General features: G+C 48.5%; 7 protein-coding genes across 8 annotated transcripts; 4 read left to right on the top strand and 3 right to left on the bottom strand.

Annotated features, from left to right (window-relative positions):
* The first annotated feature begins 361 nt into the window (after positions 1 to 361).
* FOXG_07622 (mitochondrial chaperone BCS1) lies at positions 362 to 3,167 on the top strand. Its single transcript, XM_018386217.1, has 3 exons — positions 362 to 1,504; positions 1,551 to 1,710; positions 1,761 to 3,167. Exons 1-3 carry the CDS (start codon positions 980 to 982, stop codon positions 2,978 to 2,980), a joined length of 1,905 nt encoding a protein of 634 aa, XP_018243344.1. The 5' UTR covers positions 362 to 979; the 3' UTR covers positions 2,981 to 3,167.
* An 82-nt stretch (positions 3,168 to 3,249) lies between these two features.
* On the top strand, positions 3,250 to 4,147 carry FOXG_19517 (uncharacterized protein; the record flags this gene model as incomplete). The annotated part of the gene is made up of 2 exons (XM_018399739.1): positions 3,250 to 3,656; positions 3,706 to 4,147. The coding sequence occupies 2 exons, from the start codon at positions 3,250 to 3,252 to the stop codon at positions 4,145 to 4,147; spliced, it is 849 nt and encodes a 282-aa protein (XP_018243345.1).
* Positions 4,148 to 4,324: 177 nt separating this feature from the next.
* FOXG_07623 (uncharacterized protein) lies at positions 4,325 to 4,684 on the bottom strand (the record flags this gene model as incomplete). The annotated part of the gene is made up of 2 exons (XM_018386218.1): positions 4,325 to 4,633; positions 4,682 to 4,684. The coding sequence occupies 2 exons, from the start codon at positions 4,682 to 4,684 to the stop codon at positions 4,325 to 4,327; spliced, it is 312 nt and encodes a 103-aa protein (XP_018243346.1).
* Positions 4,685 to 4,979: 295 nt separating this feature from the next.
* Positions 4,980 to 7,007, top strand: FOXG_07624 (uncharacterized protein). The gene has a single exon (XM_018386219.1). It carries the CDS (start codon positions 5,183 to 5,185, stop codon positions 6,719 to 6,721), a length of 1,539 nt encoding a protein of 512 aa, XP_018243347.1. The 5' UTR covers positions 4,980 to 5,182; the 3' UTR covers positions 6,722 to 7,007.
* Positions 7,008 to 7,157: 150 nt separating this feature from the next.
* Positions 7,158 to 8,911, bottom strand: FOXG_07625 (uncharacterized protein; the record flags this gene model as incomplete). Its single annotated transcript, XM_018386220.1, has 2 exons — positions 7,158 to 8,084; positions 8,134 to 8,911. 2 exons carry the CDS (start codon positions 8,909 to 8,911, stop codon positions 7,159 to 7,161), a joined length of 1,704 nt encoding a protein of 567 aa, XP_018243348.1. The 3' UTR covers position 7,158.
* A 1,702-nt stretch (positions 8,912 to 10,613) lies between these two features.
* On the bottom strand, positions 10,614 to 11,843 carry FOXG_07626 (uncharacterized protein). Of its 2 annotated transcripts, XM_018386222.1 has the most exons (3): positions 11,308 to 11,837; positions 11,102 to 11,266; positions 10,626 to 11,047 (listed from the first exon to the last, which is right to left on the bottom strand). In XM_018386222.1, the coding sequence occupies exons 2-3, from the start codon at positions 11,207 to 11,209 to the stop codon at positions 10,733 to 10,735; spliced, it is 423 nt and encodes a 140-aa protein (XP_018243350.1). In that variant the 5' UTR covers positions 11,210 to 11,266; positions 11,308 to 11,837; the 3' UTR covers positions 10,626 to 10,732. The 2 variants fall into 2 exon arrangements, with proteins under 2 accessions (XP_018243349.1, XP_018243350.1); XM_018386221.1 differs by having other exon boundaries at positions 10,614 to 11,047; positions 11,102 to 11,843.
* Positions 11,844 to 12,001: 158 nt separating this feature from the next.
* FOXG_07627 (uncharacterized protein) lies at positions 12,002 to 16,783 on the top strand. Its single transcript, XM_018386223.1, has 4 exons — positions 12,002 to 12,455; positions 12,503 to 15,533; positions 15,582 to 15,920; positions 15,968 to 16,783. The coding sequence occupies exons 1-4, from the start codon at positions 12,220 to 12,222 to the stop codon at positions 16,430 to 16,432; spliced, it is 4,071 nt and encodes a 1,356-aa protein (XP_018243351.1). The 5' UTR covers positions 12,002 to 12,219; the 3' UTR covers positions 16,433 to 16,783.
* Positions 16,784 to 16,824: the final 41 nt, after the last annotated feature.

The raw sequence follows: 16,824 nt of genomic DNA on the forward strand, positions 1-16,824 counted from the left end.
AAAACAAGACAAATCTGACCCGAAAAGCATGCCAAAAACAACCTCCATCTTTCGTAGCGTTGATGCTGCCTGTTGGTTTTGCCTCTTCTTGTATGCGGTGCCTCAAAAAATGGAAATCCAACCACTCACACGAATTGGCACTCACACATTCTGCAGAGATAGGCAATGAGCGACCTACGCAATTCATGCACAACAAAACCATCGGAACCACTCCACATCGAGAGTGAACACACTTTCATTTGCTTATTTCCATAGCCAAGAATTGTTTGACTCATACTTGGTTATGGTTTGGGTACGGGAAAGTACTCGATTGTTACACAAAGTGCCATAGTCTATTTTAGGGTGAATCAAACCCCGTGCATGTATTCACGAAAACAAGAATATAAACAGTCTTAGTAGAGCCTAAAATCTAGGCAGATTACGTGTGTACGTACGGGAAGTGCGTAAACTAATTGTCATGTACGTAGGGCAAAAAGAAAACAAGTGTGCTTTTTTGCTTGGTAACATGACCCAACATGACCTAACCACTTCCTGAAGGATTTGGACCAGGAGGAAACCAACCTACATTATCATCCATATAAATACAGGGTTGCTTCTATGGATTTGAGCTGGCATACTACGCGCCCAAAGTGCATAACAAGGGACTCTCGAACCTCTCACAGCCTGATCTTCATCCATAGCAACAGGAACCTCAATCAACACCAACCAAAAGCTAGGCCGGGCCCAAGGGTCAGGTCATATGTCCTTCTTCTCTTCTTCACTTCAGGTATAAAAGAGGCCCCGAGGAAGACGTTGTGTGACCCTGCCAGCGCAGTCTTGCATCTAACTCGTCGGAGCAAGAAAGGGCCTCGATTGGATCAGTTGCTCACTTGCATCAGCATAAACATCTTCACCAACAGGAGGAACTGAACTTCTGCAAACCTGAAACCATCTGAACCTGCCTTATCACGGCCTGAACAACTTCACTCATTCATACACCATGGACATCACAAAGATGAGCAAGATGGGCTGGCCTCCTTTTCTCCAAGCCATGAACAGCACCGCTCAACCACTAAACTCTTCTTCATCGTTCCCTGGAATAATGGACACTTTTCTTGTATCCGCAGGCCAAGCTTCGCCTCTACTCCAGCTCTTCCTATTCGTCTACCGCTTCGTGGGCGCTCAGTTGGGTCTTGACCCATCTCTCCTCCTCACCCTCCTCGGTTGTCTCTGGGGCTTGTCTAAACTTTTCGATCAAGTATATGCAACGATCGATAACTTCCTTCACACCTATTTCAGGTGTACCATATACGTTAGCGAGAATGACCAGATCTATTCTACGCTCATGCAGTTCCTGTCGGAGCAGCAAGACATTGCGACTAATCGTCATCTTACAGCCCAGACTGTTTTTAAGAGTGCTTGGGACGAAGAAGAAGATCAAGCAGATGTGTTGGCCACGAATACTGTCGAAGACGGTGAAGATTCGCCTAAGTATCTCAACTTTGCCAGCGACGCAGCTAGATGTGTAAGTTTTTGTACTCGTGCCTTTTGCAGTCACTGACACCCCTTAGAACCCACGATATGTCCCAGCCATGGGTACGACAGGGTTTTGGCACGACAGGACGTACTTTCGGGTCAACCGTAAGAGAGAGTCTCTGCAAAGTACCAACGGTTGGGGAGGGACCAAGGATGTTGAGGAGCTCAAAATATCTTGCTTCGGCAGGTCTATTGGTAAGCCGATGGCACTGATCTTGAATCAACACTTATCTAACGATTCGTAGACCCTATCAAGCAGCTTCTCGCAGATGCCAAAACAGCCTATTTCCTCGATACTCGCCACAAGACCACTATCTACCGCCCAAGAATAAAAGAAAGTCGCCGTGATGCTTGGAGCATGTGGCAGCAAGTTGCCCGGAGACCTATCAGACCAATGAGAACTGTGATTCTCGAGCATGAAGAGAAGCACGACGTATTACGTGACATCAACGAGTATTTGCACCCCGGAACTCCTAAGTGGTATGCTTCACGAGGTATTCCCCTGCGCCGTGGTTATCTCTTTCATGGACCACCTGGCACTGGCAAGACAAGTTTTTCGTTTGCATTGGCTGGCGTTTTCGGTATCGATATCTATGTCATCAGTCTTCAAGATCCTACCGTCAGCGAAGAGGATCTGGCTGTTTTGTTCACCAGACTTCCTCGCCGATGTGTTGTCCTTTTGGAAGACATCGACACTGCTGGTCTTCGTCGTCCCAACGATGAAGAAGATGAAGAGGAGAATGAAGACGGTACCGGAGAAAAGGCCGGCGAGGCCAAAGGCAAAAAGACTGAAAAAGCGGAGAAGAAAGAAAAGAAGAAATCCAAAAAGGCCAAAGACTCTTCCGATAGCGACACCGACAGCTCTGAAGAGGACAGAAAGAGACGCAGAAAGCGAAGACGAAACAGAAGAGACAGAGAGAATACCAGCAACAGGGGTACTAATAACATCTTGACTGTGGAAAGTATTTCACTTTCTGGACTTCTCAACGCCATCGACGGTGTTGCTTCGCATGAAGGTCGCATCCTCATCATGACAACCAACAAGCCCGAGTCCCTCGACGAGGCTCTCATTCGACCGGGACGAGTCGATGTGCAAGTTGGGTTCAAGAACGCAACCAGCGCACAGGCATCAGAGCTCTTTTACCGAATGTACGAGATGTCGCGTAACAAGCCAGTCCCTATGTCCAAGACCAAACCAACCGCACCCAAGCCACAGAATGGCAGTATCCACAGTCTCGTGGATAACAAAGGCAAAGAGACCACTCTGTCGATCGATGATCTCAAGACGATCTCCCAGGAGTTTGGACAACTTATCCCAGAGGGTATGTTCTCGCCTGCGGAGATTCAGGGGTTCTTGCTCAAGCGCAAGAAGAGTCCTCGAAAGGCGCTTGAGGATGCTTCTGGTTGGATTGAGGCTACTGTTAAGCAGAAAGAGCTCAAATCCAAGGTTGTTACTGTCCAGTAGTCTAAGGACTTCAACAGATGCATTGCCGAGGGGGTGATTTTTGGGGTTGCATGAGGATGATAATTGCTGGACTTTGCTTCATGCTATAATCTGATGGCGGATCACGTAGTCTTAGAGCATAATTAGTAATTCATGAGTCCATGCCTCACTTTCTTTAATTAAGGTTCTTGCTTTTGTAGATGTTGATGAATGTTTCAGTGCAATTGTGATAATGGACTTATCAAGGTGAACTCTCGGTGTAGCTCGGTCAGCACCTCAGGTCTCCACATATGTCACCTCCCTCTACCTCACCCTCCAGACAAGCCCACGTTTACACGTGCGACAACGAACCTCGAAGCACGACAAATACTCAAGATCGGTACTTCCAGCCTAACGGTCTCACGAAATGTTGTTATCGCACTTTGCATTGTTATTCCCCTTATTTTCAGTGTTCTTATCATCTCAATTATCAGCCCCTGCCTCCACAACCCCCCAACACCGTGGCGCCAACGCCTACACCAAGCGGCAACAAAGACCCTGGCCTGCGATACCCCAGCAATGGAAAGAATATCTACAGTCGCCCATTGAATAGGACCAAGACGGCTGAGCTGAGCCAGGCGAGCTTTGCGTATCTGTTTGGCGAGATGGTGACGTATGCGCAGAGAAGGGTCAAGGGCATTCAGGAGCTTGAACAGCGGTACGTTCAATCCTCCCTGTTTTCAGGCGCAGAAGCTGATTATGCGCAGACTTAATCTTCAAGGCCACTCTATCGGTCTCAAACTCCTCGATCTTCTCCTCTTTCGCGAACCAGTGCGTACACAGACTCGACCACTAAGCATCATTGCCCTCCTCCACTTCATAAAGCAAAATATCTGGCAGCACCTCTTTGGTCGTCAAGCAGACCGACTCGAGAAATCCGCCAACCCCGAAACACCAGATGAATATATGATCATCGACAACGAGCCTCTTGTCAATCAATACATCAGCGTACCCAAAGAAATGAGTCAGCTTAACTGCGCTGCGTACGTAGCCGGTATTGTTGAAGGTGTCTGCGATGGAGCTGATTTCCCGGCAAGAGTTACGGCGCATACGGTTGCGGAGGGTGATATGTGGCCTGGCAAGACGGTCTTTCTTGTCAAGTTTAGACCGGAGGTCTTGGAGAGGGAGGGGTTCTTGGGGAAGAATTAAGTGGTGATGATGGAGTTTTGGAGTTTTTATGAGGGGCTGGGTTTGATAGAGACGAATTGTGTCTTTGGCGATGTGATATCATGCCTGATTTAATATTGAACCATTCTGCCATGCTGCTTCTCTATAGTCATGCTACGCCCAACGCCTTGCTCAAAACAACAACAATGTGCACACGGCTCATCGTGGCAGAGCACTTCCAGAGCCCTTGGGCTTTCCACCAGTTCCAATACTAGGACCCTTGTTCATGAGCTCCGAAAGCCCCAAGTCCTTCCAAGCAGGCTCCTTTGACTTTTGCGTAGCGCGCTGAATTCCAAAAGCAGCATGTTGATCAGGCACGACATCGTCTTCGTCTTCCGGGTTGATGGGCTGGTGAACAGGTGGAACGTAGATCTCGTCATCGGGGAGCTTGTCCTTGCAGAAGTCCTCGAAGAGGTCTGCGTCGCGGGAGCGGTGCATGTGGACGAACGTGAACGATGAGTCTTTGTTCTGAAACTGTTAGCTGGGCAAGAAGGGTTTGGAGTAGGGTGAAGTTACCATTTTGAAGGATGTCAAGGTATCTTGAATGGTTTGTTTGTTGATGTTGAGGATCCGTTGGTTTCCACAGCGGGACGGATGGCGGGGTGTGGGGCCGTATTGAGAGCTCTGGCAGTTGGATATTCAGTACGGCAGTTGATCAATCTTCAGGGCTTGATGAGGTTTCAGATTTGAATTTCGATTATATTAGATAGGACATGCTGAAATAATACTATGTTGCGAGTTATTTTGTGCTTTCCGTCCCATTGGCTTCCGAACGAGGTTCTCCTGCCCTCTTAGCTGCCTGCAGGCGGTTTCGGCGGCCTTTGTACTAAGTCACTAAGGTGTTACAGCCCACCGTGGGTGACTGGCTGAAGTATCTTTGCTTCTGCACCATCTTCAAAACGTGTCGGCTTGACCTTCACAGTCCGCTCTCTAAGCTTCATCTTGCAATCTTCACTAGCTGTTAGACTCATTCATTCATCTACTGGCTCCGAAGGCCACTATTTCAAACCGCTCACCATGGCGACTTCAGGCGAGCCACAGCCTGCAACCGTGCCACAACCTTTCATAACACCAAGACTACCCCTCGACATCCTCTATCACATCGGATCTCTTCTAGCTTCCGAGTCCATCACTGAGCATGAACACCAAATAGACAGTAACAGTTCCTGCGACTGCTGCATGGACAAGTCGTCAGCCTCTCTCTACAAACTGACCTATACATCCAAAGCCACCAGGGATGTCTTGGAACCCTTGCTCTATCGGAATCTCATCTTGACAACCCCCCAGGATGTTACAAACATATTCATCAATCTCATTCAAAGACCTGAACTTCGTCAACATGTTCAGTACATTCTTTGCTATGCTCCTTTGGCGGGACCACGGGTGAGGAAACTTGAAATGCCCGAATGCAAGAGGATTTGGTCAAAGCGATGTCCTTCTGACAAACCTGCTCTGATGCGTCTTCTCGATGGCGCTGGTCTTCACAAACTCGCTTGGTCGGCTTGTATGTTGGAGCGAACCAAGCAACGATTCATGTTTTCCCCTGATTTCAAGCATGATGGCATTCTGGAACTGCTGTTTGCGTCTATTCTCTTCTTGTCGCCAAACGTGACCAGCTTTACCTGGCGAGATTGCAACAACAACCCAAAGGCCTTCATACTGGATCACATTATGTGCAAGGCGGTACACGATGGCCTTCCTCTCATGCCCAAGCTGCAGAAACTCAGCACCGAAAAGGCAGAGTTTGAGGAGAGCAAGCAAGCACAATTCTTCACCCCGCACATCAACCTGTGGGAGAACCTGTACAGCCTACAACTCAACGACATAGACTTGGACATGGAATTTGTTTTGATGCTCTTTAATGGAAGCTTCAAAGAGAACCGACCTGTGAGAGAACTTTGCGTTCGTTGCGTAGCTGGTTCAGAGCGACCAGAGAGCTTGACTTCGTTCCCACCAGGTTTCGAACTGGCATCGACAATGCTTCTAGGGGACAAGAATCTCGATAATTACAAGGACCAGTTCAAAGCCTTCCCTAACCTCAACCTCCTCGATGTAACTTTTGTCTTTCACAGACGACGCATGGAAGAAGGTTCACTCACTTTGAAGGCTTTCCTACACGCCGTTGGGTCACCAGAGCGCTTATGCCTGACGGGCCATCCTCTGCCGACTTCGGCTTTAGACACTGGCGTCACACACTCGAGACTCAAATACCTAAAGGTCCGGGAACTTCAGCCAAATGCCCCTGCAAAGACGACATCCAAGGACAACCTCATCGCGGGGCTCAACCAATTCTGGAACAAAAAGTCCATAATCGTACCGAACCTTGAGGAGATTGATTGGGATCACTACACATTCAAGAGAGAAGACATGGAAGGTGAAGATAAAGCTGTCTGGGAACTTGTTGGAGAAGAGGAGTGGGAAGATGATTCGGGATCTGATGAAGATGAAGATGATGATGATGATGCGTTTTGGTACTCAATGGAAAGAGGTGATATAGATGCATTTATAGAGGGTGCAATTGGCGTGGAAGATATGTGGGATGCCTGGGGACCTTAGAGTGGGATCAGGTACTACTGAAGATTTTGGAATCTACATCTACGCGCCCATGCAAAGAGGAACGGTTAAAGAACTAGATAGATTATCTTTGATAATCTAGGAGACACAATTCCCCGAACACTCCAGCCATCCGTCACGATCTTGGCAAACCCCGAGTCTCAAATGCCTTTCGTAGCGACCTTGTGATACATGGCTGAGCTAGTCTCGTATATCCGAGATCTTTAGACAGTTTCAAATAGCATTGTTTCGAGACCATAGACCTGGCAACTTGATGTTAGGAAACCCCAATCCGAATTTCCGTCGAATTGCAGCGTCAGTAGATCACCCAAAGGCACTTAAAGGCGCTGTAAAGGGTACAAACCGACGTTTCGCTGCCTAAAAGATGGCTTGTCTTCCAGTCTTCAACCGTCATGCAATAGCCTCGTATCCTTGAGTCCTCAGTTCGCATCATCCTCATTCTCATCCTCAGGAACTGGAGTTTCAGTCAGAGTGCCTGCGACCCAAGCATTTCCGACCCCAGCTGTCGACAGATTGATGGCCATTTGAACAATCTCAGGGTGCTGAGCCTCCATGGTTTGGAAAAACTGCTGCAGTAGTTCAGGTGTGGCCATATCACGCATGGCATTCGCCAGCACTTCCCGTGGCATGTTGTTCAACTCCTGGAACAAATGCGCTTCAGTCTCAAGAATCCAGGAGTCAAAGTTGAAGTATCCCGTTTCACCACGGTTCTTGAGGTAGACCTTCTCCTGGCTGGACATGAGCAACCGGTCAGTAGCCATATTGGAATCCCATTTAGCTAGGGGCTGCCAGGAATCGTGGATTGGGTGATTTGCTTCGAGGGTGAACCCGAATTCATTGTGGTGTTCGATTCTGATGTGGGTAAACTCGGCCTTTTCGAACATATCGATGTCCCAGAAGACGTACCCCCATGGAAGTGACTGGTAAGGGGTAACTTCTTCATCGGATTCGTTCAGAAAGATTGCATAGCGACTTAGGACGTGCCAAGCACACTCTGGTCCGGGATCGGGATCTTTGATGAAGGGAGTTCGCATCATGAAGTCTGGAGTGTCCATCCGTGCCCATTTGCCGGGAGTCCCCTCGTAATCGTGGACAATGCAGGTGAGCTGCTCGTCGTTACCGGGGAAAGGGGGTCTGGTTGGGAGATTGGGATTCCAATCAATGGGTGGATTAATCCTTCGCATGACTTTTGCTCTCAGAGGTCGCGACCCGGCAGTGAGGAAGTCTTTCAGAAAGGGGAGGCCTTGAGAAATGAGACTCATTGATCCAGGGCACAGGGCATGAGTGATGTAGTATGGCAGCTGGGTACCCAGTTCGATATCGCGTTCGAGAAAGGTGTTGAAAGCTAGAAACTGTTAGCATTATGCATAGTCATTATTCATGAGAGGACTTACATGGCGCGATCTCGGTAACCAGCATGCCACAGATGCTAGTCAGCTGCTCAATCTCCACAGCAGAGTATTGGCTGTGAAAAGCCTTGAGAATACGGTGTTCCTCCAGATCTTTCAGGCAATGAACCCAGTGAGCCTCCTTATGCTCCTCTTCCGTCGGGGCTCTGTTCTTCCCATGATTATCATGTAGCTGCGAGGCAATCATGAGCTCCGTGATCTTCAAACACGCGTCCAAGCGATACAGCGCACGCTGAAACCGCACCCGAACATTAGTGTTGATAGAATATGCATTTTTGTACTTGACGACTGGATGCTTTCGAATAAGAGACGAGGGAAGGCGTTCTGCGAAGTATTCGACAGCCTTATGAAGACGCCACATCTCCTTGACCCGATCGAACGTGAGGAACTGGCTGTAGATACGTTGCTGTTCGCTCGAATAGACGCGATTGATAGCCTTGATGCCAGCTTTGACACCCTTCCATTCTGCAATTTTCATGTTGAATGTCACGATGGCCTCCCGGTAAACGGGTTCGTCCATGGAGTTGAAGAGGATGCATGATGCAATGTAGGCTTGACGTTGCTTGAAAGCGTTGTAAAGTGTCGGACCGGAGATCATGGCAGCACGGATAGAGGCTCTGTCGGGGATGAAGGAGAGGGCATAGGAGAGAACTTCGGGGGGGATTTTCTCAATGGGGGACATCTTGTTGTCGCTCGTATCTGAGGCCATGTCGATGTCGTTGGAGGACTCCATTGAGGAGCCTGGCTTCGAAGGATCCGACATCGTGAGAGATCAGCGCGAAGATGAAGAAGGTTTCAAGAGTTAGGATTAACAGGAGACAAAGGATAAGGAGGAGTTAGCGGAGTTGTTTGTACTGTCGGGTGTTTGTCCGTGAATCATTCCGCGGGTAACTTAGCAGTTGCCACCACTTTTTGCAGCTGCCTTGACAAGCGGCTCGCCTTGGGAAAACGTCGTCTACTTTAAGCAACGAACAATCTTACAAGGCTTTCTTCATAGAATCGTAGGGATGCTGTTGGGCTGTAGAAACTTAACGTTTGACGTCAAGTTGTATCTTTGTCGTTTTGTGTAACCTTCCTGCTAACGACCCGATCCGTTTGGTTGCAAAACCACAAATAGAAGTTAGGCTGCTGGCTAATCGAGTTAAAAGAATTTCCACTGAAGCTGCGGAATTGGTAACTGGAAAATGCTCTATTATCTGCTTCGATACCTACTGGTCCTGATGTTGTTCCCAAAGCCCAGAAATGAATAAGAAGGCGTCCTCACTTGATCTTCAAGTCAGGTGTGTGCCCCTGTGCTTCCATCCTTTAGTACTGAGGTTCCAAGTTCTCCTCGTCTCAATCGGATGCTTCTAGCCATGTGTGTAACTGAAATGTCCAATCAACCTACGAACAACCAAGACGGTCCCGAAACAACTTCTTTCGTGGCCAAACACCCATGCATCCGTTATCTCAAAAGTTATCACCGTACTTCCAAGCCATTTCTGTAACATATGCATACCAGGTGTGATTTTGTGGAGTGAAATAGGTGCGTTGCATTCCCAAATCACATAATGATCCGAATCCCCAGTTCGCGATATCTCGAAACTCATCCGTTTGAATAGGGCCGCTTACAGGGTCGAAATTCTCTTGGGTGGCCACGGTTACTTTGCAGGATCTGAACCAAGACCACATGGATTGATTCTTCTGGATCTTAACGAGCCTAGGACTATGAATCGCTATATTAAGGGCGTGTTCACAATCTGATCGGGCGGCTGCGGTGTTCGTTCCGCATCCCCAGTAGTATGTGCTCGAATTGTAGGATGGGCTCCAACCTGGCATGCTGTGACGCAGCAAGTTGGCGCCTGCGAGAGATAGAAAAGACATGAGTGGTAATAGGATCCACATTGTGGCAGATGGAACGTAGTTTGTGTTGAGATCGAATGTAACGTGGCGGTTTTGTGAGTAATTTGGATTATAATTGAGGAGAAGCTGCTTGCTGAGATGGGAGATTTGACCTTGTCACAGGGAAGAATGTCTCCTTTCTATACCCCATAATTCCATTTGATCCACTTCATATCTCCCATTCACATCTTTGATCACTGTATAATTGCCTATGGATAGTTGCTTAGCCAGTCGTGTGAATCGCAGTATGAGAAGATGGATGCACATCAATGCTCTGACTCACTAGTGACTGAAGCTTAAAATGAATGATGCTGCTCCCTTAGTGATTTGTACGTGCTATTGAACATTCTGTAACACTGGATTCGTTTTATGCTTTGTGAATGGCAGCTAGGTGCGATTTGACTTGGCCTTAGTACTCTTTCAATGCAACAGTAACGAGGAAGCGATGGTTTGTACTTGTGAAGGGCTTGAAGCGGTTTTGTTGTTGATGAGCCGCCCGAAGCACGAAGGCCACCTAGAAAACGATACAAGTCACATGGATATTCTAATCATCGTCCTCGAAACTAGGTAGCCTAAGAACTTATGGACAAGGTCAAACTCATATTACTATCAACCAGCCCCTGGACTCTCAAGCTCTTGAGAGAATAAGTTACTTTATTAGATGGCCAAACCAGTACCAGCCGAAATGACACTATCGGTTCCTCTAAAATTCATCATGAGGCTCCCAGCCCTTCTCCGTTACAAAGGCTATCCAAGTATTGTTGTCTGGTTTGACCGTTGTTCGGGCCCATTTATCAGGGCATTTATACACCATACCCCGATGAACAACATCCACAAATTCATCTTGTTGGATCTCGAGGGCAAAGTGACCGAGGGGCCCGGGTTGTATATAAAGCTGGCAAGAACCCCAATACTTGGTTAGACCATTGACTTTTCCGATACCGAACCAGCCCGTTTTGGAAACAGTCTTAAACCAGTCAAGTAGCTCGTTACAGTCTGAGATACTGAAAGGAGCCGTCTATACTATGTAAGTAGAAGGAAAATACTCCAAGATTGTTAAAAAGTAACCTACCTTACCACATCCCCAGAGATATTCGCCATCTTTATCTGGGGGGCTGCGAGACACAGGGCCCGCCGTCGTTAGCGAGAGGAGGGAGACGAAAGCTAGGAGGAGGCGCATGTTTTTAACCGGGTAGGTCTATTTTATGGTACTTTGAAGTGATAATCGTGGGGGGTGCTGTATAGTTAGAAGGGCCTTGGAGACATGAGAGAACTGACAAGTTCAAAGGGCGTGCTTCTTATAGGCAATCCATCGCCCCCATACAGTCATCAAACGCTGCTATTGAAAGCAACATCACTGTTTATGGCTTGGCAAATAGCTGTTGTAACTGCTTTGAATCGTAACCAGACATTCGAGCACAAGCCTGCTCTGAATACTGAGTTCTGGAACTGATGGTGATCAGAGTTGCCCTCGGGAAACCAGCGCCCTAACCTTTATTTTTCCATAAAATATTGAAAGCTCGTAGAACTTGACCACCGGAGAGCTTTGTGACAGCCTAACGGAAGGTGGACTGGTAGGTAAGCCACGAGAGAAACACCACGTATGAAGTAAACTTGTGTTTAAGTGCCAATCGCGAACCATATTCGACAAGTGAGTAATTAATCAGAGTCGGGTCAGCTGCTGCTGCGCTCATTCATTTAGTGCAACATCGTGAGTGTATAAGACGAATTGTTTGATTGAGATAAAATTAGCTGACTTGAGGTCATACCACTGCACATTTTGTTACATGTAGTTCATCGAACCTGTGATAATCCTAGATCAATGGGCATACCCTGTATGTAGACGTCGTGCAGCACAGTCGTTGACCGTTACGGATCAAAGAAACGCCGACCCACCGACGATCGCCCCTCCCGCGACTGGGGTGACAGCTCGGATGTCATAGCGGGGCAACACCTCGAGAGCTCCGACCTTCTTCCGTCTGCCTAGAGGAAGCTCAAACTCTCAATCTTTGTACCAACCAATCCGAATAGCATTCGTGTTTCGTCGAGTTCATTATATTTGACTTTTATCTTACTGAGATCACATCTCCTACTTCTGCATTATCCAATTTTCCCAATACCCCTCCATCCGTTACCCCGCGCTTATGATCTGAAACCACCAAGCTCACACCATCGTGAAGCTCGCTCAGTATGGCTTCTGGTCAAATCAATGCCACGCCGCAGGCGGTGATGGGCCACGTCACAAAGCTCAGTGATAATGATCCCGACTTCCGCTTCATGGCCCTCAACGATTTACTTCAACTTCTGAATATCGCCAAACCGGACTTTCTGCACCACGACTATAATATCGCCGCTCGTACTGTTGATAGTCTCATCAAGGTGTTGGACGATCAAAATGGTGAGGTGCAGAACCTTGCAGTGAAGTGGTATGTTAAGCGGACAATTCAATCTATAAAGTGCTAACGACAATCAGCCTGGGCCCATTTGTGGGCAAGATTCCGACACCCGTTATCGCTCCCTTGATCGAGAAGCTCTCGTCCCTGAAGCTCAAGAACTCCGTGGACAATGCTGTCCCTTCACTTGCACTGCGAAATGTCATCATCGCTCTCCCTCGACCAGTCCCAGGCATCCCACCAGCATCCGATGTGCAGGAAGCATACAGCGCCATCAGCCGCGTGTTGATCCCCCGACTTATTGGGCCCGGCCCCAAAACCCAGGTCCCAAAGAACCCCAGGGTCCCTCTTCCTCCTGTCCCCGAAGGACTCCTACAAAATGAAGGCGACCTCAACGCAGAAGCTGTCGACGTATTGATTGAGGTTGTCCGATGCTTTGGACCTATGCTTGTCCAAGTTGAAGTAGAGGCTATGCAAGAGGTTGTTATTCAGCTACTTGAAAGCGAGAAAGGCACATCAGTTGTCAAGAAGAGGGCTGTTGTGGCTATATCTATGCTCGCTGTCTACTTGTCTGACGAGCACTTGGAAGAAGTAGTCAGGCGAATCACCCTTGGTCTAACGAAGAAAATCAGCCCTGTCACCAGAAGATTATACATCTCGATCCTCGGTAGTATGGCCCGGTCGATTCCTGCACGATTTGGACCTCATCTTGCCGGTACTGCACCCTTGATTATCAAGGCACTTAGCGAGGAAGAACTTCAAGAACATCTCGATGCTCTTAGCGACGGAGATGATCTTGGGCAAGATTTCAACGAAGTTCGAGAAGCTGCTTTGGTAGCCCTAGATGCCTTCTTGGCCTCGTGCCCTCAAGAGATGCGCCCGTTCACAGATGAAACCATAGAAGCCTGCCTGCGATATCTCAAATATGATCCCAACTACAATGTTGATGACGAGGACGAGGATATGGAGGATGAAGAGGAAGACGAAGAAATGGACGAGGACGACGAATTTGATGCCGATGATGGCTTTGAGGACGACGATGACGACGCCAGCTGGAAGGTTCGACGGTGCGCTGCAAAGACCATCTACACAGTTATCTCAACACGCGGTAGTGGTGACCTGCTTGAGAACGGTGTTCTCTACAACCAGACGGCACCTCATCTTATCAAACGTATTTCTGAGCGAGAGGAGAATGTTCGCCTTGAGATCATTTCGGCACTTTCGCTCTTGGTTCGCAAGACTGGTGAAGGACTCCCCACAACAGACCTCTCCCTAGACGATCTTGAGCCAGACTCCGAGACCCGCATCCCCATCAGCCGGAAACGAAGACGTCAAAGTAGTGGTGGAGGCGCTTCTGCGTCCCAATTCATGTCAGGATCTGGATTGGTTTCACCCGTTTTGGAGAAAATTCCTCCTAGTGGCCCACGAGCTGACTTGGCTCGCCTTACACCGTCTATCGTTAAGGCAATCACTAAGCAACTTAAGGGCAAGACTATTCCTACCAAGCAGGCAGTCATCAAGCTTCTCAATGACATAGTTTCAGTTCAACACGGTGGATTGGCTGAGTACTTTGACCAAGTCATTGGACCTATAATAGAGGCTATCCAGCCCACTGGTGCTGCATCCGCCTCGACTCATGTGGCGTCCCATTCCGGCTCCTCTTCGGCGACTCCAAGCACGTTGAGAATCACTGCTCTTAGCGTGATAAGTGACATTGCAAAGACTCATTCATCAACTATTTTACAGCCGTATCTTACGAAGATTGTCGATGGTGTCGCATCTGCTGCCAATAACCGTTTTTATAAGATCTCGAGTGAGGCTATTCGCACCGTTGAGGAGTTGGTCAAGACAATTACCCCACCACGGTCACGCAATGCTGCCTCCAAGTACAAGGCTGAGCTAGAAAAGCTTTATACGGTCATTATTGACAGATCTTCCGCTCAGGATGCCGATGCCGAGGTTCGCCAACGTGCCATTCATGCATTGGGAGTCCTTATCTCGCGAACTTCAACCTCCGAGGGATCTTCCCTTCTCTCTGAGGATAAGGTAAAGACTGCTCTGGAAGTCCTCCAAGAGAGGCTGAAGAATGAGACTACTCGCCTTGCTGCCGTCCGCGCTGTGGAGAACGTAGCCCGTTATGCCCGGACCCCCGAGCAACTGGACAAGGCATGGGTTCAAGATGTTACTTTAGAGCTGTCCGCACAGCTACGAAAAGCAAATCGGTCGCTCCGTGGCTCTAGCATCATTGCTCTTCGTAACCTTGTCTTGTCGCCCGCTACGAAGGGTCAGCTCGAGCCCGACACTATTCAGGGAATTGTCACCGATTTGATGCCCATCATCGTTAACAGCGACGCGCATCTCCTTGGACCGACATTAATTATCCTTGCAAACTTGGTGCCTGAGCATCCAGAGCTGGTGGTCACTGATGAGATGATCGCTGCCATCTCGCAGCTGCTCAAGGAGCACCATGCAGGAATCGTTCTTGACCAACTTCTTGTGCTAGTCAGCAACATTGGAGAGAGCGGGGCCGGTCAGGGACTCATGCAGGGACTTCTTAAAAATGTCAGCGTTGCAGGCGACCCTCCCGTCGTCGGTAAAGTTATTGGAACTCTGCTCGTCACGGGTGGGGATTCAGTTGGTGTCAAGCTTGATAGCTTTGTCACGGAGCTCTATACCAGTGCTAAAACGAATGATGAAGCCCGAGTCAGTCTTGCCTTGGCTGTTTTAGGTGAAGCTGGAAAGAGGCTTGGAACAAGTTCAACCCTGAAGCCTGACCTTTTCTTGGATCAGTTCCACAAGGAGCCAGACAAGGTTTCTCTCTCAGCAGCCGTTGCTCTTGGCCAGGCAGGTTCCGGCAATGTTCCAGAATTCCTTCCTGTCATCTTGAAGACCATGCAGAAAGGTGGAAACACTCAGTACCTCCTTATTCAGTCCATCAAGGAAATCCTACAATCGATCTCTGCGCAGTCTACTGACCTGCGCAACTACGCCCCAGCTATTTGGGACGAGCTTCTCAAGGCTTCTGATAATGCTGACAACAAGGTCGTTTCTGCTGAATGTGTTGGACGACTTGTCACACTCGACCCTGCCGTTTTCATTCCACGCCTTCAGGTATGCATGCCCAAGCCCTTCCGTTCTGAATGTTCTAACTCTTCATAGGCTCTCCTGAAGGACCAGTCTCTGGGTATTCGAGGCATGGCTGTTCAAGCTGTTCGCTATACCCTCCCTGAAAGTGATGAGATTTTGGATGTGATGCTACGGGACGTCCTAATTCAGATGCTTCTGACAATGCTCCAAGATTCCGACATGGATATTCGCCGACTGGCAATGACCACACTCACTACAGCTGCTCGATCGAAGCCCGACCTAATCCACCCGCACCTGGGAGAACTGATGCCATTTGTTCTGCAAGAATCAGTTATCAAGAAGGAACTCATAAAGGAAGTCATGATGGGACCTTTCAAGCACACCGTGGACGATGGCCTTGAGGTCCGAAAGGTGCGTTTACGGTGAACTCGTTGTGAACAAGAACTGACTTGTAGCAGAGCGCGTATGAGACACTGTACGCCTTGATGGAGACTGCATTCAGTCGCATCAATAACATCGACTTCTACGATCGTGTCGTCGCTGGCCTCAAGGATGATAATGATATTAGGCAGCTCTGCAATCTCATGGTGACCAAGCTGATCGCGATCGACCCCGATGAGACAACTCGACGTTTGAACTCGATCGCTGAGGCTTACAGAACTGTCCTCTCGGTGAAACTGAAGGATAATGCCGTGAAGCAGGACGTGGAGAAACAAGAGGAAGCCAACAAGAGCATCCTCAGAGTGACCTTGCTGCTAGGCGAGAAGATGAAGGCCATGACTGGTAACGCTGGAGCAGCTACCAGTAATGCTGGTGCCGCCAGCACCTGGACAGGATACTGGGATTGGGTCAACAAGGAGTTTGAGAAGCAGTTGAAAGCACTTAGGGAGGAGAACAACCAATTGCAGACCCGGATGGTCTAGTATTTACACGGCGATGGCAATGGTGATGACAATACTGGAAGACGCAGTGAAGACAACTCATCCATTGGCACAGCGATGGATGCCATGACGATTGATGACAATGGCAATGGCGATGACAATACTGGAAGACGCAGTGAAGACAACTATACACCCAGTGACCTACCGATGGATGCGGGGATTGATTACGGGTGGATGTAGTTCTTTAGGAAGAAAACCGACAATATTAGTTACACTACCACATGAAATATAAGCTTTATTAGTCAAAAGCGTTGGGAATAACTTACTTGCTCGTTTCCTGGTTTGATTACTTGGAACCTCTTCACTGTTGCCTGTCCTTGGCAAGCAACTAAATCACAGACTTGGGGGCCAAAAATAAGTATGTATGTACCCAC

Source organism: Fusarium oxysporum, chromosome 4, assembly GCF_000149955.1.
Source record: "Fusarium oxysporum f. sp. lycopersici 4287 chromosome 4, whole genome shotgun sequence".
NCBI classification, from domain to species: domain Eukaryota; kingdom Fungi; phylum Ascomycota; class Sordariomycetes; order Hypocreales; family Nectriaceae; genus Fusarium; species Fusarium oxysporum.

Bases quoted from the DNA above. Each gene is read 5' to 3' on its own strand.
- FOXG_07622 (XM_018386217.1), top strand. From the start codon at position 980: ATGGACATCACAAAGATGAGCAAGATGGGCTGGCCTCCTTTTCTCCAA. The intron at 1,505-1,550 runs GTAAGTTTTTGT...GACACCCCTTAG, and splicing joins CCAGCGACGCAGCTAGATGT to AACCCACGATATGTCCCAGC. The intron at 1,711-1,760 runs GTAAGCCGATGG...AACGATTCGTAG, and splicing joins TTGCTTCGGCAGGTCTATTG to ACCCTATCAAGCAGCTTCTC.
- FOXG_07624 (XM_018386219.1), top strand. From the start codon at position 5,183: ATGGCGACTTCAGGCGAGCCACAGCCTGCAACCGTGCCACAACCTTTC.
- FOXG_07626 (XM_018386221.1), bottom strand. From the start codon at position 11,209: ATGCGCCTCCTCCTAGCTTTCGTCTCCCTCCTCTCGCTAACGACGGCG. The intron at 11,048-11,101 runs GTAGGTTACTTT...TACATAGTATAG, and splicing joins ATCTCTGGGGATGTGGTAAG to ACGGCTCCTTTCAGTATCTC.
- FOXG_07627 (XM_018386223.1), top strand. From the start codon at position 12,220: ATGGCTTCTGGTCAAATCAATGCCACGCCGCAGGCGGTGATGGGCCAC. The intron at 15,534-15,581 runs GTATGCATGCCC...AACTCTTCATAG, and splicing joins TTTTCATTCCACGCCTTCAG to GCTCTCCTGAAGGACCAGTC. The intron at 15,921-15,967 runs GTGCGTTTACGG...GACTTGTAGCAG, and splicing joins ATGGCCTTGAGGTCCGAAAG to AGCGCGTATGAGACACTGTA.